At 43.1% G+C, this 21,525-nt stretch overlaps 1 protein-coding gene across 2 annotated transcripts in view; it reads left to right on the top strand.

The window, feature by feature from the left end:
- The window catches only part of PAPOLA (poly(A) polymerase alpha), a 41,478-nt gene extending 21,401 nt beyond the window's left edge, over nucleotides 1-20,077 (top strand). For both annotated transcript variants that reach the window (XM_068254167.1, XM_068254166.1), the window contains exons 13-22: nucleotides 7,171-7,224; nucleotides 8,743-8,862; nucleotides 9,932-10,041; nucleotides 11,487-11,608; nucleotides 12,843-12,982; nucleotides 13,300-13,397; nucleotides 13,479-13,678; nucleotides 14,718-14,783; nucleotides 15,001-15,057; nucleotides 18,175-20,077. In XM_068254167.1, coding sequence (XP_068110268.1) covers nucleotides 7,171-7,224; nucleotides 8,743-8,862; nucleotides 9,932-10,041; nucleotides 11,487-11,608; nucleotides 12,843-12,982; nucleotides 13,300-13,397; nucleotides 13,479-13,678; nucleotides 14,718-14,783; nucleotides 15,001-15,057; nucleotides 18,175-18,270 — 1,063 coding nt within the window. In that variant the 3' untranslated portion in view covers nucleotides 18,271-20,077. The remainder of the gene's footprint in view (nucleotides 1-7,170; nucleotides 7,225-8,742; nucleotides 8,863-9,931; nucleotides 10,042-11,486; nucleotides 11,609-12,842; nucleotides 12,983-13,299; nucleotides 13,398-13,478; nucleotides 13,679-14,717; nucleotides 14,784-15,000; nucleotides 15,058-18,174) is intronic.
- The last annotated feature ends 1,448 nt before the right edge of the window (nucleotides 20,078-21,525 follow it).

Raw genomic sequence — 21,525 nt, 5'->3', positions numbered from 1 at the left:
ATCTGCATGCTTGTTTCTGGTGTGATTCAGACACTACTGCATTCTACAGTAGTGCATACAATAGACCGGCAGGGCTACATGCAATAGACCGGCAGGGCTGCCAGGCAACTGGTATTGTTTAAAATGAATTAAATATGGCAGCTTCCATATCCCTCTCGTTACAGTTGTTCTTTAACTACTTTGTGAGTCACTGTCCAGGAACAAATTAACATACGATTAAGTTTTACAGGTATTTTCCTTGCCTGCATGTTTGTTCATGGACACTAAGCATGTAAAGCTAGACGGCACACATTCTGAAGGATGTTGTCTGCTACAGGTTTTATTTTCTTTCTGCCTCATGGTTACCTTTAGTTCAAGTTTGTAGTTTTGACTTTTAACCTCCTTAGCGGTAATCCTGAGTCAGGCTCGGGAGGGAAAGCCGCAGCTCAGAGCAGTAATCCCGTGCCTGAGTGAGTATATGCAGGAGCTGCTGCAGATCTCTCTGTGGTATGTATGTTTGTCTTGGTTTTTAGGGTCTAAAAGCTTGAAAAAATTGCACGGCTTTTAAAATCTGGAAGTAATCATAATGCCAGGGAGGTTAAAAGTCAGATTGTATTATAAGTTAGAATTCTGGGCAACTAAAAACTATCCGGTAGGTAGAGAAGCTAAATCTTGCGTTTCCAAGAAGGCTCTCCAGTCCCCGCTGCTGCTTCACTTCTCTTTCAGGTCCATTGTTTTCTTATTACCACTTTCCTGTGGTGACTATCTTGGATTCAGAGCTCCCAAGACTTCCACCACTCTCACCCCTTGGGGTGACTTCCAGTTACAGAGCAGCTATCCAGTTGGCAAAGCAGTTACTGTAAAGGCCTATACACAAGCTGGATTGATGTCGCCCAACGGGGATCGGGGCCCGATGCCTCAGGCAACATCGTTGACGTGGAGTCAGTTGTACAGATGCCGATGCTTTCTGTTGTAATGCGGGAAGGCGGAGGCCTGACAAAGCGGCGCAAATCTGTTATCGGCCACCTCAGCCCAAGGCCGGTTCTAGACTTTTTGCTGCCTGAGGCAAACTGATTTGGAATGATCGCACAGCACTTAAAGGGGCACTACAGCGAAAAACTGTAAAATTTAAAATATGTGCAAACATATACAAATAAGAAGTACATTTTTTTTCCAGAGTAAAATGAGCCATAAATTACTTTTTCTTCTATGTTGCTGTCACTTACATTAGGTAGTAGAAATCTGACAGAATTGACAGGCTTTGGACTAGTCCATCTCTTTATAGGGGATTCTCAGGGATATATTTTCAAAAGCACTTAGTGAATGGCAGTGGCTCTGTCCAACTGCCAAAAAAACTGCAGCAAGCAAGGAAGCTGACCAGCATCTTTGTTTAAATCCTTTTTAGGGAATATCTTTATTCCCTAAAAAAAAAAAATCTTTATAAAAGCCTTGCCGAGAATCCCCTATGAAGAGATGGACTAGTCCAAAACCTGTCACTTCTGTCAGATTACTACTGCCTACAGTAAGTGACAGCATTATAGGAGAAAAGTAATTTATGGCTCATTTTACTCTGGAAAAAAAATGTACTTATTTGCATATGTTTGCACATATTTTAAATTTTACAGTTTTTCGCTGTAGTGCCCCTTTAAAGAGAACCAGAGACGAAGCCCCCTCTTTTATTTTACCTTATAAATCAGTGGGAACATGACAGTAAACACCTTATCTGCTATTTGTTTCATTGTTCTCTGTTTAATCTGACTGTTATCACCTCTGATAAGAATCCCCGACTGAGCACTCAGTCTAGCTTTACAGAAAGATTATAGCTGAGTCTGTCTTCTCTGGTGTCTTTTCAAGCCCAAGCCTGCCCCCTTGTGGCTCTGCTATAATGACTCAGCTATAATTATTCCCTGCAAAGCCAGACTGAATGCTCAGTCCGGGATTCTTATCACAGCTGATAACAAACAGACACTTTTGTTAGGATGAAACGGAGAGCAGGGTAGGTGTTTTCTCTAATGTTCTTACTGATATATATGGTAAAATACACAAGGGTGCTTCGTCTCTGGTTCCTATTAACAATCTACTGCCTCCCCCCCGCCTCACTGTCAGACTCCTCACACAGCACAAGCTGCTTTTCCCCAATGATTACTCTACACCTCGATCTCTTCTCTCTTCTCCTCCTACTCTGACTTCATGCTGTTAGTGTAAACACACAGTGCAAACATGCTGCCCCTGTAATCTCTGCGCCTGATGCAAATGTTTCACCTTGCGTCATGAGAGAACCGGCCCTGCCTCAGCCGACATTAATCTAGCATGTGTAAGGGGATTTAGAAGTAGGGATCATTAGACATCACATGGAGACACCTTTCCTATACTTCATTGCTGTAATGGATGACAATAGACCTGGAATACCAGGGACTTGAGGGAGCCCTCCTGGAAACGTAAGCATCCTCTGTTCACTCACAGGCTAAAGTTTAAAACCTTCCCAAATGTTATTTTTAGGGCAAGGGTGCGATAGTCCTACATACGCTTCAAGAGAACCCGAGGTGTGTGTAAAGAATGTTATCTGCATACAGAGGCTGGATCTGCCTATACAGCCCAGCCTCTGTTGCTATCCCAAACCCCACTAAGGTCCCCCTGCACTCTGCAATCCCTCATAAATCACAGCCGTGCTGTGAGGCTGTGTTTATATCTGTAGTGTCAGTCTCGGCTGCTCCCCGCCTCCTGCATAGCTCCGGTCCCTGCCCCCGTCCCTTCCCTCCAATCAGCAGGGAGGGGATGCAGGCGGGGACAGGAGTTCAGGAGGCCACAGCCAGCTCTGACAAGCTGTTTGTCAGCAGCGTGGCTGTGATTTATAAGGGATTGCACAGTGCAGGGGGACCTTAGGGGGGTTTGGGATAGCAACAGAGGCTGGGCTGTATAGGCAGATCCAGCCTCTGTATGCAGATAATATTCTTCAAACCCACCTCGAGTTCTCTTTCTGGCTGTGTTGAGTGTGGAGGTAGGAGGGGTCACAAATGGGCTGCACAGGGGTTCATGGATCACTGAAGGAGGAAAAAGAGAGAAGTTAAGCTGTTTACCTACCAGAGAAGAAAGCAAAGATGAAACTATGGAGATTCTTCTCATGTGGTTTGAAAACGTGATAGGACTTATCTCTGCAAAAGTGCCTAATTTTACCAGCAGCCCACTATTACCCACTGCCACCTGTATAGGGTTGAAAGAACTGCAGCCTCTGTGACCCCTCCTACCTGCATAGAGTTAAATGAGCTCTATCAGGAGCTTATATGTAGACCCTCAAACCTGCACACTAATGTATGTACTTGACAGCGGTTTGTGGCCTCTCACCCTGGACAGCATTTTTGTACTCCTGTTTCAAATTCTCAGTAGAGTTTACCGCACTGTTGTATCCATACAACATGAAATACAGTTTTTACTGAATTCCCAGGAGATAACACTTTCTCTAATTCTGACCAGCATATGGTACTACTTTAGTCTGTAGAGTGAAGTGAAAACTTCCTATGTTGCACTTTTAGAATCCAGTCAGATTGAAATCAGCCCGGCATAATTACAACTGGTTAATTTGGCGAGACCCTTGGTCGGTCTCGTCTGTTGCGGCAGATTTGTAAAGATATTAGAACTGGTTTTAGTGATAGCACTACAATACTTATGAATTTCCACGATAACATGAAAGTGCTGCAAAGAACTACAGTGGTAACACGAAGCAAATTAACAGGATGAAACCTTGTGATTGACATTGGTATTGCTGCCTTTGGGACAGCAGTGCTTATGCAGGCTACATCAGCCACCTGTAAAACTTGTCATTGCTTTATAAATGCCTTTCTGTAGGTACTAGTTATTCAGGGACAGATCTCACCACTGTGCACAGAACGTATAGCTGGTGAATACCATTGTTTTCAATGCTTTATACATTTGCTACATAGAATTGATTGTGTGCACCAGAACCCTTGGGGAAGCATGACTTTGCTCGTCAGCCTCATGCTAAAACAGGAAGTGATCACAGCCAATCAGAGCCTGATTAGCTTGATCATATGCTGCTACATAAGTGATACTAAACAGGTGTAGCACAATAGTGTTGTACAGCCCCATACATTTCTAGCAGAATTAGTAGTTTGTACCATAAAACTTACAAACCAGACACAAGTTTATTTAGCATTAGTAAGAGGCTTGAGACATTTTATCCTCTTTTTCCCACTTTTCCAGATCTTTAGGGGCTCGTTACCACTATTGCGTTGCGAAATCGCTGCGGCAAAATGTGCATGCGAATTTTCGTGCGAATTAGCATAAAAATTTGCATGGCTGAAGATGTATGCAAATTTAACCATGGCAATGCCGGTGTGCTTTTCCATTGATTTCATGCGAATTTGCATGAAAATTCGCATACCAAAACAGCATACAAATTTCATATTAAATACATTACCGGCGATTCGCATGCATTCCACTCGCAGGCGAATTCTGCGGCTTTTTTGTGCGTTTTTTCACCGCTGAAAAAAACGCACCTCAACAACGCTACAGTGGAAACAGGCCCATCCACTTGCATTACATGTGCGAATCCGCATGCGTTGGACGCATGCGTATTCGCGATAGTGTAAACGAGCAGAACACAGATCTGACTCTACTGTACAGTGCTGCTACAAAGCTGTGCACTGAAAGTTATGATCGTTTTCATCCAACATGCATTAAAAATCAGACCTACATCACATCCCTCATTGTACAGGCATTCTCTGAATACTTAAATTAGGTAGAAAATATATGGCCTGCCTGCTAATCAGAGGCCATACTGCACCTGTGGGAAAGATCTACTTGCTGAAGACTTGTCTGAGATCTCTAAAGCATACCTGAAGTGATAGGAAAATGTTTATTTCCTTTTAAACAATGCAAATTGCCTGGCTGTCCTGCTGTTCCTCTGCCTCTTAATACTGTTATGTTGGGCATACACGGAGCGTTTCCTCCTTATCAATCGAGCCGCTGATGGCTCGATTGATAATATCCTACAGGTCCGATGACCCGCCGGATAGATTCCCCCACGGGCGGACAGTAGCGGGGAATCGAGCGGAAGATGAGGAGCGCCCACGGGGATCGATACAGGCGTCGGTGGGGATGCGCCGGGATGGAACCAGCGGCTCGATCCGGCGCATATTCTTATCCGTGTATGCCCAGCATTAGCCATGGACCCAGAACAAGCATGCAGATCTGGGGTTTTTGACTGATGTCTGACTGGATTAGCCACATGCTTGTTTAAATTGTGTGATTAAGATTACTGCTGCAGCCAAAGAGATAGGCAGGACAGCTGGGTAACTGGTATTGTTTAATGGAATTAAATATGGCAGTCACAATATGCTTCTCAATTGGGTGCAGTTTACAAGGGGCCTGAAGTACTGAAAAAACTGCTGAGTAAAGAGCCCTACCTTTTTCTTGCACTTTTGACAGGATGATTTTGCAAGAGCCATCTGATGCTGGGCATACACGGATGCAATTATGCGCCAGATCGAGTGGGGACTCTATCCGACATGTCATCAGACCTGTCGGATATTATCAATCGAGCCATCAGTGGCTCGATTGATAAGGAAAAGAAACTGTGTATGCCCAGCATTAGAGATTTTGCTAGTGTAATCTGGTATTCCAACATGTCTATACAATAGGTTTTGTAAGGGAGTTGCTGAATCTTTAAATGAGATGTGAGTGGGGTTGTGCTTGCATCACCCAGCCAGGGAGAAGGGTTAAGGTGCCCATACACTCGTCAGATTGGCAGCAGATAGATAAGAAATGCATCTGATGATCTATCTGATGCGTTTTTAGAACATTTTTTACCAGGATAGAATTCCAATAGATTTCAGTTTGAAATCTATTGAAATTCGATCTGATGGCATTTTTTTGCCATCAGATTTCCATTAAGGCCAATGCAAACTGATAAGCAATCTCATCAGATCGACCTAAATTTTCCACCCTGCAAGTTCGATGGAAATCCATCGAAATCGATCGAAATCGGCCGTCGATCGGTCGATTGGCCAACCGATTTGCAATCGATCGATCGGGATCGATCGGTCGGCCAGAAAATCGGCTGAGTGTATGGGCTGCTTAACAGATTTTCACATCTTTCCTCAGTCATTCTCAGTTTGATTGGAAGATCTGATTGTTAGCAGAGGCAAAAGACTAGAATTCTGTCCTAGGAGATGTGTGTCTGAGGAAGCAGACCTTATTAATTATCCCATAACTCCTTGCAAAATAAGCTGTTGTTTTTGTCTGGGTTCCTCCCATTCCTGTGCAAAAGCTACCTGACAAGACTGCAAACAAGATAATCAACCCAGCTTTAGCTGCATCTGTGCAACTGTTAAAAATGTTTAGTTTGGTTCCATTTTAAACATTTCTAGGTACTTTTCCGTTAGCCAGGCGCAACCACTAGGTGGCGTAAATTACTTTTCCCTCTCCAGGCCACCATGGATAGTAAGGAAAGATGTAACTCTGCTGCCAGCGATCGCTAAGGTGGCATTAATTACTATTCCCTGTCCAGGCCGCCATGGATAGTAGGGAAAGATGTAACTCTGCGTTTTATCGCCACCTAGTGGTTGCGCCCGGCTAACGGAAAATAATCAATTTCTAAGGAAGGGCAATCATAAATATTGATTAGATAAGTTGGGTAGTCAGACTGAATGGTGGCCAAAATATGACCCTGGAAGCCTCAGGACGTGTTCTCTGATTTATGCTGCACCATACATTACAGCTGAACCCCTTCAGTAGAATGGATTTGTTTGTGGAGTGCTGTACTTGTTCTAGAGTCTTTTAGAAGCAGCCTGACAATGGCAAGATAGTTACTCCAGCCAATCGGTAGCTCTGCTACCCTGGAACTAGCATGCAGCCTGGGAATCATACGATGACGCTTCCATCAAAAGGCGTACCAGGCATATTTAGCTTGATGAAAGACAATTAGTAAGTACGTAATTTTCTGCAGCTTTTGGGCTGAGGCACCAATATTCTAATCTACCTTTTTGTAAGAAGGCAAGAACAAATAACATCCTGCAGCATTTATCAGGGTAAGTTCTGCCTTAAAAATCTGCATGTGTGATTTTCTGAAATGTATATTGTGTAACCAGCTGAATTTTATGAAATGTCATGCTTCTGTTTGTCTCGTGGTGCTGCAAGCATTTGCTTAAATTGGCATTGTCTTTATTTTCACAGGCATTACATAATCCTTCTGGCAAGTGCACCTACTGAAAAACAACACTTGGCATGGTAAGTACTGAATTGTCCATTCACAGTGGCAACACTGCTACCGATTTACTGATGAGCTTAAAGTGTACCTGAGGGGACACAGAGGCACGTTCTTTGCTTGCCGGTTGCTCCAGCACATCTGGCATCAAGCGATCCCTGCTGATACCGGGGACTTTGCTGTGTAGTATGTTTTTGGGGTTTTTTAAACGTTTTTTTCCCTGGGGATTGCTTTAACATTAATTTGTACACTGACCTGGGAAGCAGAAGAAATTGAGCCAATCAAAGGAGGCATCTGTTGGTGCTGTTAAGTAACTATTCAGCAGCTAGACTTAAAGGGGCACTATGGTGAAAAATTTTAAATATGTGCAAACATAGACAAGTAAGAAGTACGTTTTTTCCACAGTAAAATGACTCATAAATTTTCTTCTATGTTGCTGTCACTTACAGTAGGTAGTAGAAATCGGATAGAAATGACAGGTTTTGGACTAGTCCATCTCTTCATAGGGGATTCTCAGCAAGGCTTTTATTCTTTATAAAGATATTCCCTAAAAAGAATTTAAACAATTATGCTGGCCAGCTTCCCTGCTCGCTACAGTTTTTTGGAAGGTTGACAGAGCAACTGCCATTCACTAAGTGCTTTTGAAAATAAATAAATCCCCGAGAATCCCCTATGAAGAGATGGACTAGTCCAAAACCTGTCGCTTCTGTCAGATTTCTACTACCTATTGTAAGTGACAGCAAGATAGAACAGTAATTTATGGCTCATTTTCCTCTGGGAGAAATGTACTTCTTATTTGTCTGTTTGCACATAATTTTACAATTTTTCGCCATAGTGCCCCTTTAAGTTTGCTCAACTATTTCCTCCTTTGGGTCAGTGGAGAGTTTGGTGCTTACCACTGCTGTTAACACTGTAAGATATTTTATTTTTAAAGGGTCCGATACGAATATTAAAATGTGCATTTAGGCTTGTATTTTAGAGCAGAGCTAAAATGAGTACTGTTACTTTAAGGCTGACACCTTTTTATGATGTCAACGATCACACTGGTACTTGCAAACACTTTTTTTTTTTCTCATCATAGTAGGCTTACTTTAGATAACACATTAGCATCCATAGAGCACAGTCAGCTATCTCCCTAATTGGGATTGGTGTTAATCTGTCGTCCTTCTTCAAACCCTGCAGAAATATCCTAAATCCACTTTTTTTGTTTTCATTTGAGACCCATTCACTAATGTCTTTGTGCATAAACATTGCCAACATCATGATGGCTTCAGGTGACAGTTTAAGGGAGAGGTTGCTGATGCACACTAGCAATAAAATCTAGCATGTGCGCGTAGTTTTAGAGTTAGCTGCCAGGTTAGGCTTTTGAATGTAAAAACGTATCTCAATTATCACCATGATTACAAAGCAGCAATGTTAGATGTAACTTACAGCTTCACATAGACAACAATAACGGGCAAAATAAATTATGCAGCTTATCCATCAAGTTATAATGGAGTTATTTATGCTGTTGTGCTAAAATACTGTGATGTTTCTTTCAGGATCGGTTTGGTAGAGTCAAAGATCCGCATACTTGTTGGAAGTCTGGAGAAGAATGAATTCATCACCTTGGCTCATGTTAACCCTCAGTCATTCCCAGCGCCCATTGAAAACTCTGAAAAGTAAGACTATCGCTATTAAATATTTTGCTTATACTTTGTCCCTATACAAAGCTTTCAGTCATTGTCAGGGCAGTTGGTGGCAGATATTAGAGCAGTAAAGTTGGGCAGTGTTAAAGTTCATCAGTTCATCAGCTAGCAACAAGGGACAAGTCTGTCATTGCCTTTCGTTCCTTGTCTATAACTATGCAACTCGACCAAGCCATACATGTGACAACTGCAGCCTGATTTACTTTTATCAGGTCGATTCTCTGACCACAAGCATGAGATCAAGTGTCTCACAAGTCAGATTGTTAGTAGTAAAGACAGCACAGTTACTTTTAAATTGCTTAAATAGCACCTCAAGAGTCCGTCCTTCCTAACAAAGAAACATTCTATGTATATTGTTTATAAAAAATTAAAGGTACCTTTGGAAAAGTAAAATGCCTTAAATAGGTTTTCCCAATATCTTGGCTTGCATCTGAGATGCTACCATGCTGTTGATGTAAAGAAGGCAGCTTTTGCTACAGTAGCCTTCCATGATATGTCACATATTTTGCAAACAAGGAATGGAGGTAGACGATATGCTGCATGTCTCAGCAGACTCTAATTCAGAAAGGTGGGGGGGATAAGCATAGATGATGGCCAAAAACGCCTGATCTGCTGCATGCTTGTTCAGGGTCTAAGGCTAAAAGTATTAGAGGCAGAGGATCAGCAGGGCTGCCAGGCAACTGGTGTTGCCTAAAAGGAAATAAATATGGCAGCCTCCCTATCCCTCTCACTTCAGTTGTCCTTTAAATGTAACTTTTAGAAACCATCCTGGGTGAAAGTCTGGCAGCTAAGGGTGGAGCGGTCTGCCTTTGTGTTCGTGCAGCTACCTACACAGGGAAAAGCTAATCCATTGAGAGCAATGTGCTGAGCAGAGGCAAATTTCCATTTCTCTTTACCGTCCTGCATTGAGCTGGAATGTGCTGTCTTCTACACTGTCCACTGACCTTTCCTACCCTGTATTTTCCTGGCAGAATAGATTTTCTCTGAAAGCACCCTGGAACGATTAATCAAAGGGATAACCATTGCTGTTTTCTCATTTTAGGGAAAAATTCCGGACTATGTGGGTCATTGGACTCGTATTTAAAAAGATGGAAAACTCTGAAAACTTGAGCGTCGACCTGACATTTGATATCCAGTCCTTCACAGATACAGGTATAAATGCTGCTCGGAAAGAAGCTGGGAAATACTGAAACAAGTAGCCCTGTACCATTATTTGTATAGAAGGTCCTGATCATTTTCTGTTTATTACCAGTAGGGATGGTCAATGTAATGCAAATAATTCCAATTTGTTGTAGGAAAGTGGAAATTTATGCAGCTTGAAAATGGACCAACCAGATCCTACTAAGGGTGCATACACTTTTCCAATCACAGGCCAATTTTATCATCTACATGTAGGAGGACAAACCATTAGAATGCAAAGGTAGTAGGACAAACCGTTATAATCCTATGGTAGGAGGAGGGAAAACCGTTAGAATCCTATGGTAGGAAGGCGGCAAACCGTTAGAATCCTATGGTAGGAAGGCGGCAAACCGTTAGAATCCTATGGTAGGAGGAGGGCAAACCGTTAGAATCCTATGGTAGGAGGAGGGCAAACTGTTAGAATCCTATGGTAGGAGGAGGGCAAACTGTTAGAATCCTATGGTAGGAGGAGGGCAAACTGTTAGAATCCTATGGTAGCAGGAGGGCAAACTGTTAGAATCCTATGGTAGGAGGAGGGCAAACTGTTAGAATCCTATGGTAGGAGGAGGGCAAACCATTAGAATCCTATGGTAGGAGGAGGGCAAACCGTTAGAATCCTATGGTAGGAGGAGGGCAAACCGTTAGAATCCTATGGTAGGAGGAGGGCAAACCGTTAGAATCCTATGGTAGGAGGAGGGCAAACCGTTAGAATCCTATGGTAGGAGGAGGGCAAACCGTTAGAATCCTATGGTAGGAGGAGGGCAAACCGTTAGAATCCTATGGTAGGAGGAGGGCAAACCGTTAGAATCCTATGGTAGGAGGAGGGCAAACCATTAGAATCCTATGGTAGGAGGAGGGCAAACCATTAGAATCCTATGGTAGGAGGAGGGCAAACTGTTAGAATCCTATGGTAGGAGGGTGACAAACCGTTAGAATCCCATGGTAGTAGGAGGACAAACCGTTAGAATCCTATGGTAGTAGGACAAACTGTTATGACAGTTATAATACTATGAACAGGTTGTGCCTGTGAGCTCTCGTACTACATGGATGTGGTAAAATTGGCCATTCATTGACCACTTAAAAATTGTAATTGTAAAACTGTGTATGATGCTTAAGGTGGAATTCAGTTGGTCTGTTATCAAGTTGTATTTCCAATTTGCATAATCCTGCATCAATTCAGAATTGCTTGCCTCTCATTGGCCACGCTCAAACCCAACTGAAGGCTTAATAGCTGAAGAATAGTAAAAAATATACTCCTACTGAAATACCCTGCGACTATCATAAAAATCGAGAAGCGGTGAGCTTTTTACTGGTCTTTTTTTCCTTTTTGTTCTGTATACAGATGAACTTTAGCCATATTGCTTACATTTATACAATTTGTCTGCATTACTCATGGTGTTTTTTTTGTCTTTATACAGTTTATAGACAAGCTATAAACAGCAAGATGTTTGAGGTGGATATGAAGATTGCAGCAATGCACGTAAAAAGAAAACAGCTTCATCAGCTACTTCCTATGCATGTGCTCCCTAGGAAGAAGAAGGTATGTTGTGACTCTTCATAAGCCGTGCCTGACATGCTGGGCTTCCCAAATTTCTTTAGTCCAGTTGTTCATTACATCTACACTAGAAAGTCGACTTCTCTGAAAAGGAAACAGACTTGACCATTAAGGTGACCCTGCAGTGGGTCTCTGCATACCTATCCACCTCAGCAGGGTTGGCTGCTGTCACCACGGGTTCTGTAAAGACCCTGCAAGTTCCTGAAGTCAGATGAAAGTCTGGCTGGTATAGCAAATCACCGGCCCATCCCCACAGCCTCCCCATGACATGGGTCTGTTTGTAAACCAGGAGCTTCAGTGAATTGTGAGTGCCAGCAGCCAGTGTTGCAGAGAAGGTAAACCTGCACAGTATGCAGCAGTGTCATTACTTCCATGTGATGTCATTTTCTGCTGAATTGCTTTGAAGCAGTGAGAATTATAATGGCAATCCATAGGGTATGATGTTACTGACCTCACTACAGTGACATTTTAGGTGCTCTGGGTTACAGTACTAGGTGCTCTTTCATTAAAGGGAACCTAAGGTGTGAGTGATATGGAGGCTGACATATTTATTTCCATTTCATCAATGCAGATTGCCTGGCTGTCCTGCTGATCCTCTGCCTCTAATATGTTCAGCCATAAACCTTGAACAAGTATATGGAGATCATGTTTTTCTGACAAAAATCTGGCAAGATAAGCTGCATGCTTGTTTCATGCTTGTGTGATTCAGACACTACTGACGAGAAAAATCAGCAGGACAAGCATAAATATCTCCTTTTGTCTCTCACTTTGGGTTCCTCATAAATTAAAGTGGTCACGTCTTAGGCCTGGAACCCACTAGCAGTACGTTATTAAGCCATTTCTAAGCGTTTGCAAATTTCAAAAGCTCTTGCTTATGCAATGCTATGGGTGTGATCCCACTTGAGCGATGTGATTTTATAAAAATCCCCAATAGCATTGCATTAGCAAGAGCTTTTCAAATCACTAGCGCTTAGAAAAGGCTGCTAGTGGTTTGAGCCCTCATAGTCCATTTGAAAGCTTTCCAAAGAGTAGGCCCTCACTACACATGACAGACACAGATGCAACCTTTTTCTGGTTGCAAGTAAGCAGAGCTCCTAAATGGAACAGATAGGGGCAGCCTTGAGAAGCTGTGCGTTTAATATCTGTGTACATTTGTATGGGTTTGGATTCTGTCTCATGTCCTGTCATCTTCTTTTTTTTTTTTTTTTTTTCCCCTCAGCATTCTTTGGATAGCGTAAAGATGTCGCTGAACGAGAACAGCCTGGAGCTGTCAGTGGACAGTGACAATAGTATGTCCGTGCCTTCTCCCACTAGCGCCAACAAGACGAACCCACTGAGCTCATCTGGAGTTTCTCAGGGGTAAGATCCACTAAATACCATTTGAGTCATGTTTTAACATTGCATCAGAGTTTTTGTACGAAGTGTGAAGACCATTAGTGATCAAGCAAGCCTGGATTTGTTAAAAGGTTTCTATTAGGCGGAGAAAATTTGGAACAATGACCTGGGGCTTATTGATCATTTCAGGGTCTCATGCCCACACTTGCCTCCATCCACATCTTCCTATGGCACTGAGTCGGGAGTTCTTCTTTAAACTCAATTAGCTAAATTCAGAATTAAAACAGTCTTTCTTCAAACTTGATTTTTATGAAGATGTCTATTTTTTTTCTATCTTTCAGAAGAAGCAGTCCATCAACACCTGTCAGTTCATCTATAACAAACATATTTTCGGATAGCTCTGTGCAGTCCCCCAATAATTCCATGGACTCATCACGGGGTAAGCTTATAAGGTCCCGTTGTACTTTCACCTAACGAAACTGCTGTTTCCTGCTTTCTCACCCCCTTCTTTTCCTTGCAGGTAATCTGCACGAAGGCATTCCTGCTGACACTGCCATGCAGCCAGCGGTTTGTTCCACTCCCAAGCCGGTGGTGTCTCGAGTGGTTACGCCTACCAGACTGGTCAACCAACTTCCAAAGATTCCAAGTCCGATAACTGGCGTGAAGCGGCCATCCTCACCGCCAAAGGAGGAAACTCTAAAAAAGAGCAAAACTGAAGAGGTAATTTGCCTTCAATGCCCTTTTCACGGCTTGCAGCACCTTCCCAATTTGAATCAATTACTTGAGTGTAAAAAGAAAAATGTTGGCTGTAGACTGGAAAACTTTAGTCCTCAAAGGGGGAGGTCTACTCACCCTTGTTGCTACATCTGGCCACTGCATTTCATGTTGATTCCTAGCCCCCCCCCCCCAGCTGCCCACATATGTAAATGTTCGGTTCTGAATCCATAAGCTCATCCAAAATCCTTCTGGCAAACAAAGCAATTGTTTGATCTGCACACACTAGATTCTAGAAACTGCAGTCCAGTGCCTGGAGAAATTACCACCATACCAACTGAAAAACCTCTTCCAGTACTGCCGGTGTAGCAATAAATAACTTTTTCCATTTGGTATCAGACAGTTTTAAAGCTGAGCATAAGTGATGCGTTGCTTTACTTTGCAAACAGCCGTTGTGGTATATTTGGTTTTCAGGTTGGAAAGCTTTTCATTTTTTTGCATTGTTTTGATTGCAAAAAAACCCCATTTGCTTAGCAGTTGCCTGAGCAAAACTGAAGATAGTGGCTGTTCCATTTAATAAAAGTATCAGATCTGTAGGTACTTTACAGGCCCCAATAATATAGAATTCTAATTACCATCCATTCAGGAATTTTGCATTTGTAGACTAAAGCTTAAAGTGAACCTCCGGATTAAAAATCTACTCGGCAGAACTGAAAAGGCTTGGTGTTTCTTTAACAGTTTCACAGCAGTTTCACTTTGTTTTTCTTACCAAAGCATCATTTTTAGCTGAATTTGTAGCTAAGCTCCACCCATCAAAGAAAACTGCCCAGGCTTTTTTCCCCTGATGCTGTGCAAAGCATGATGGGATTTCCTATGTTGTTCATGTTGCCTAGCAAACATTGAAATCAAACATTTGCCTGTTCTTTTAAAACAGGGTGTGTAAGAGATTATATTACCTATCTATTTTAATTACCATTACTAATGTAACTTAATGATAGTATGTTTGTTTAGGCTGAAGTTCCTTTTTAACTTTCCTCTTTCTTAGGATGACACCAATGACTGCGCTGCTGCAGACTCATCAGTCGAGTCAAATGAAACGGAAAACACAAAGGTACGGAGTGCTCAGTGGACAGTACACAAACTTTATTCTAAAACTGAAGCCAGTCAAATCTCCCCCTCCCCCCCCCCCCTTACTGAAGTTCTTGTGTGAGAAAAATTCAAATGCACGTTCATGCTGTAAAAACGTGGAACTAAAATAAATTCATTGTATAGATGTATTGTAGCACCCCAAACTGGAGTGACTTTAACCAAACTGTATGTTTTCACAGGAAAATGTGGATGGGCTGTCTTCATCTCCTGTACCTGGCGCTCTGCCTTCTGTAGAGGTATGTAAACTGTTGCCATATTGAAGTCTCAAAAATAAGTCACCCTGCATTCCCTTTAACCTGCCTGGCGTTCTGATTCCTGCGGCCGCGGGAACTTTTTTGCAAATTTTTTTTTACATTTATCATGTAGCTAGCCTAGCGCTAGCTACATGATTCCCCCCTCCCTGCGGCGTCCCTCCCACCCCTCCGATCCCCGCCGGCGCAATCACCCATCCGGAAATCCCGTTCTGAACGGTATTTCCAGGAGGGCTTCCCCCATCGCCGTGACGTCACAGGGAGACACAATCCACCCCTCATCGCTGCCTGGCACTGATTGGCCAGGCAGCGCACGGGGTCTCGCCTGGGGGGCCCTGCATCGCGGCGGGGATCGGCGGCAATTGGGTGAGGCAAGCAGCAAGCAAAGTGCTTGCTGTGTGTTTAAAAAAAAATTATTCAAATCGGCCCAGCGGGGCCTGAGCGGTGACCTCCAGTGTTTCTGGACGAGCCTAGCTCGTCCAGAACGCTAGGGAGGTTAATGTTTGTGGGTTTTGGAGTGTACTGGTTTTAGCCCTGTTTTAATACTGACCTATGCCTCACATTGCTAACACTAACATATGACTAATACTAACATATCTCTTAAGATTTGCAAAAGGATTTTAGTGCAGGCATACAATTTACAGCAACAGAAAAGAGAAGGCCCACTGCAGATGCAATTTTAGAAGCACATTTTTCAGCGTTTTGTTGTGTGTGTGTGTGTGTTTTTTTTTTTTGTTTTGTTTTTTTTAATTGGATAAAGCGCAAGTAATCCTAGTTTATATGGAATTGCTGATCATTGATCCGTTTTAAAGGGACCCTGGGCAGTCCCAAAAAATGAAACCGGTACATACCTGGGGCTTCCTCCAGCCCACCGTAGGCCGCAAGGTCCCTCTGCATCCTTCTGGCTCCTCTCCCAGTCCCGCTGGTGACTCCTTTACCGGGGCCTTTCGGGATGGAGGTCGGCCGGATACTTCCTGAACGGGTTCGCTCCGCATTATCACGCCGGCCACTATGCGTCATCATGCCAGCCAGTGTGACAGTCCTGCGTGGTTTTCTAACTCTGAACTGCACATGCCTAGGGCTGTCATGCTAGCCGTTGCGCTAAAGTGTAGTGGGCAGTGTGGACATGCGGAGCGTCCCCGTTCAGTAAGTATTCCGGCCAACCTTCAGCCCAAAAGTTGCCGGTAACTGAGCCGCCAGCGGCACCAGGAGAGGAGCCAGGAGGAAGCCGGGGACCTTGTGGCTTACAGTGGGCTAGAGGAAGCCCCAGGTAAGTACCAGTTTCAATATTTTGGGGACTGATCATGGTTACTTTAGGCATACTGATGAAGTACTTCTGTGGGCTAGTTCAGTGCTCTGTTGCATTGCAGAATAATTCTGCATGTCAACTAACTGCCCATACAATTCTATGGGCCTGTTCAGTACTGCATTGTAACTGATTGCGTTGTGATAACTTGCTGTATGCAAGCTTTGTATTGAAGTCTATGTCCAGCCTCCTCTGCACTTCACACTCATTATAGCTTGTGCATTATGCAACTGACCACTATCAACCTAGCGTAGCCTAAAGGCCTAGTTCTCACTGCACATGATCTACTCCACTTCTAGACAGAGGCGCTAAAATGTGCTTGCTGACATATTGAGTTGCTCCTTATTTTATATTGCCTGAGGAAGCGGGCTTGGACCCGCGAAACGCGTTGCAAAGATTGTTGGAGTGAGAATAAATAGTTTAGAACTCGCACCATTGGCTATCATTCATAAAGCATTCCCGCATGCGGAAATGCTGAAAACAGCTAACTTTACCGACCACTTAGCAAAATCTCCATTCATAAAAGCTGTTTCCGCATAAAAAGCTGACATTCCCGAGCAGACCGGTAAATTACCGCCTTGTGCGGTGATTATCTTAACAAATGTCACAAAATGTCAATTCATAAAGATTAGAGCAAGCGGTATGAGGACGGGGAATACTGCTCCCTTGGATGTGGCGATAACCATGCTAAGTTAATGGAGACAGACCTCCCAGGCAGCTGCAGTAAGAGCGGGACACGGCGAAATGTATCAACTCTGCAGATTCCCGTGTTTCCGCAAGCCTACCGCCAGCCTAGTTCGGAAAAATACCGCAGTGCTATCACAACTGTACACATTTTTATGAATGAGCACACAGAAGTCTAAAATACCGAATGCGGTATTTTCCCGCACGGATTTTCTTTACCGAACACACTTTCATAAATGATAGCCATTGAGTCCTTTTTTGGGGAGGTAAGTCATCCTTTGACCCCCATTTTATAAGTTTTAGAGTGTTTTATTCTTCCTGGCGGCCTCTGTTAACTTCCTGAACGATTATCCACTTGTTGGATGGGTGTGATCACCTTTTTCTGTCTACAGAGGGCAACATCTTAGCCTGAGTGGGGACAGGCCTAATATCCCCGCAAGCGCTATCAGTGGTTGCCAATATCTGGCAACCCATATTTGTGAGCATAATCTTATACAAATAATTTCTGACTACCAATCAACAATAATACACTATTGGGGCTCCTTCTTAACCTCCCTGGCGGTTTGTTAAAATCCGCCAGGGGGCAGCAAATTTCTTTTTTTTTTGCGGCGACGGGTATAGCGGCGGATCGGCGGGTAGCGGCGGCGATCGGAGGTTACACGCAGCTAGCAAAGTGCTAGCTGCGTGTAACAAAAAAAAAATTATGCAAATCGGCCCAGCGGGGCCTGAGCGGTGCCTCCCGGTGGCATACCCGGGCTTACCGCCAGGGAGGTTAAGCAAATAGTCAGTTAGCTGGCAACTGATTGACACAGCTGTCGGCAAATCTCCTCACACCATTAAAAACTAAGCAGTTAGCTAAGTGGAGTAGTAGAGGAACAGGTAGGTTTATCCCACAGGAGAGGAAAATCTTGTAAGTAGGATATTAGGTAAGAGGAAATTGCAGTAGTCTATTTGCAGAACAGGTGTAATGTAACAATAAATCCTTAGTTCCTGCAAACAGGGTGCAGACCCTTCTTTGGAATACTGTTTGCAGAACTGTGCTAGCTATTTGCAGTTATACATCTATATTTCTATCACTTTTTTAATCTCTCTACCTGTTTGTTTCCCTGCAGCGATCGGCCAGCACGGACCTGTCAGATATCCCAACTTTACCGGCAAATCCAATCCCAGTCATCAAGAATTCTATAAAACTCAGACTAAACCGATAAAACTCCCCAAAATGACAACACCTCAGGGTCCACCACCAATCTATCTGCCAGATGAACTGTTAGCTTCATTATCCAGGAACTGTGACAAGGACAAGCTATGTAATGTGATGGAAACACAGCTTAGACTTTCTTGGGCGTTTCCGGAGGCCCAGGTTAATATGACGAGAGTTGAATGACTGTGATATAACGTTGCCATCACTTCGTTTTTTAAAAAAAAAAATTATGGGAAAAAAAAAAGCTACGAAAGGATTCCAGTCCAGAAGATAGAAAGCCAATAAGACTGATGGTTGTCTATTCAGTGATGAGTTCATGCAACTTTCTTGCAAAGGCTGACAAAAGAACTGGCGTTGAAGAAGAAAAAAATAATCTTATCAGCTGATGCACTTTTATGTTTCCTGTTCCTTTTAACAGTAGTGAGGATCTTTTACACGGGTTTCTTCAGATCGTCCTTTGCTTCCTTTCATGTCATAGAATTGCGCATGTTGGGTCCCAACACTGGATGTACGTCTTTTTTTTTTTTTTTTTTTTTTTGATGGATTTACTGCAAGCAGAAGTGGTTTCTTGATGATTTTTTTTTTTTTTTTTAATTATTTTTTGTCTTAATACCATTAGCTTAAAAGGATTATTCACAATTCAAGACCAGGAAGAAAAAGAAAATTGGTTCTGTATTCTCAGCACAGTTCTGTCTGTGCTCATCCCAGTTATACAGCTCAGATCAGATGAAATGCAGAGTAAATGGAAAATGCCACAGCGTCAATGTATCAACATCGTTGTCACATGACTTGCGGCGCCCAGTGAGAATTGTTTTACTGCCTCCAGCCCAATCCTGTTTCTTTTCTATTTTTGTAAGCAACTTTGACACACCGCAACAAGCATATAATAGTTGTGCTGAGCTACAGAACAAACTGCTGAATGTGTAAGTCATCAACTTAAAAAATAAATGAAAAAAATAATAAAAAACGTTTATTGTTCTGGATTTAAGCTGTTTTCTGTCCTCGAGTTACGTAGGATTTAGGAAGTGTATCAATAAAGGGGTGTCTGTAGTAATAACTAGTTTATAATAAGAATAATATGGTCTGAACCCTTTGATAAAGCTCTTTTTTGGGGGTGGTTACCCCAGACTGTGCCCTAGCAATGGTATCAATCCAGTTTTTCTTTTTTAAAATGAGGATGGACATTTTCTGCATTTTTGGGTTTTTGAGAAGACCATTAAAAAATACCTCCAGATAAACGGCCCCTAGCCTTTTCCAGAGTCTGACTTGGGCATATTTTATTTTTCCTTTTAAGCCTCTGCAATAATAACCAATTTACAACGGCCCTCCCCTTTTTTTCATAAAGGCTTTTGCCTTATGATCCTCACACCTTTATTTTATATAAACACTCGAAGTGAACCATGCAAGGCTTATGTGTTACACGTAGTTGTGTCAGGCACCAGAGTGGCACCGGAGTAGTTGTTTACAGAAGAGGTCATTTCTGTTCTCCCATTTTATTACGGTCCACTACTTTATAGCAAGTACACTTTTTTTCCCCCCATTCTTTTGTCGAAGAAAAAAACAAAACAAAAACAAACTTTTTTTTTTTTTTTTGCCCACCTTTTGTGTAGTAACTTAACTTTTAACTTGTTTCCACAACCTGAGGATCAGACTGTTGCTTCCGCATGACGTATGTGTTGTCTTATGACTGGAGTTTGCTTTGTTTTATAGTACCCGTATTCCTTGTATTTTTCGAAAGCTATTTTGTAAACAGATGATGTATTTCTCCATTGAAAAAAAAGGAAAAAAAAAACAATAAAAACCGCACAACCCCACTACTCTGTTCCTTCTTGTGATGCATTCTTTTATGTTTACCTGACAAGCACAGATTCTTTCTGCACTGCTGGCTACAGATCTAGGGGGCACATTGATAAAGCAAGGCGGAGGTCCCCACCAAAATGTCTGTGCAATGTAACCCACACCAGTACCAGATTTATTTTAACCCCTTGCTGACTAGCGTGACCGTGGCGGCAGACCCAGGACCGCTCCAAGTCCTGGGGCAGGGTTTTGCAGGAGATTGATTCATCTCTGCTTGAATAACAAAGCTCTGCCCCGCAAACTGTCTCCCAGCAGCGATCACCGTCTATTTACTCTGTACAGCGCTGTGATCTACGGCAGCGATGTACCGGGGACAGCCGTGTGACACGGCTGTCCCCCTGGGTGGCAAGACAGCGAAGCCTATGACAGCCGATAACACTGATTGGCTGGTAGGGGGAGGGAGGGTTAAAAAAAATTAAATAGGGAAATTTATTGTTAGTTAAAACAAATATTTGTAAAAAAAATTATAAACATTGGGGTAGCGATCACAGCCCACCAACAGAAATCTCTGTTGGTGGGCAGAAAAGGGAGGGGGAATCAATTGTGTGCTGAGTTGTACGGACCTGCAGCGAGCCCTTAAAGCTGCAGTGGCCTATTTTGTAAAATAAAAAATAGCCTGGTCACTAGGGGGGATTAAGCCTGTGGTCCTTAAGTGGTTAAAGGGTACCTGTAGGATTAAAAAATACCCCAAATGGGTACTCGCCTGAATAGAGGGAAGCCTCTTGATAATTCTGCTTCACTGGGCCGTTCCAGTGCTGCGCAGGGGACGCAGACCATTGACAAGCCCTTGTTGACTGCCCATGCATGCACTGTAGCACGGAACAAGTTGAGCTCCGCTTATTCTGGCAAAACCCAAGTGGGTATATGCAACCGTGCAGGTGCAGTGTGGCCGCGCACCTGCGAGCTTTGAGAGTCTCGGCGCTGTAACGGCTTGGCCGAGTAGGACACTGGATGCCTTTGGAGGATTCCAGAGGCTTCCCTCTCCCGAGGTAAGTATTGTACTTTTTATTAAGCAAACTCACAGGTTTGCTTCGCCCGTACAAAGGGTGTGCAGAGTCTCTGCAGCCATCTCCCCTTTTTTTTCCTTCATAAAATAAAGCTGGTATTGGTGGGAGAGCTTTATCGCACAGTCTTCTTGGGCGAGGTCTCTTGCTCTACATGTAGAGTTTTGGAATTTTTTTTTCTGTGCCCACAGGGCCGTGATAAAATGGTATTCTTGATAAAGGGGTCCGCCAAGGCCCCAAAACATTCGATATATCATTTGAATCTTTTTTTTTTTTTTTTTTGTGTGTGTGTGTGTGTGATCTTGTAATATGTCAATTAAATGATGATGATGTTCCTCATCATATAGCCATAGCACCCATAACAGGCCAGCACTGGTGGTAACGCAGGGGTCTTATTGAAA

This window comes from Hyperolius riggenbachi, chromosome 9 (assembly GCF_040937935.1).
Source record: "Hyperolius riggenbachi isolate aHypRig1 chromosome 9, aHypRig1.pri, whole genome shotgun sequence".
Classification (NCBI taxonomy): Eukaryota; Metazoa; Chordata; class Amphibia; order Anura; family Hyperoliidae; genus Hyperolius; species Hyperolius riggenbachi.
The sequence above is the reverse complement of the archived record's forward strand: the minus strand, read 5'-3'. Positions and strand labels throughout refer to the sequence as shown.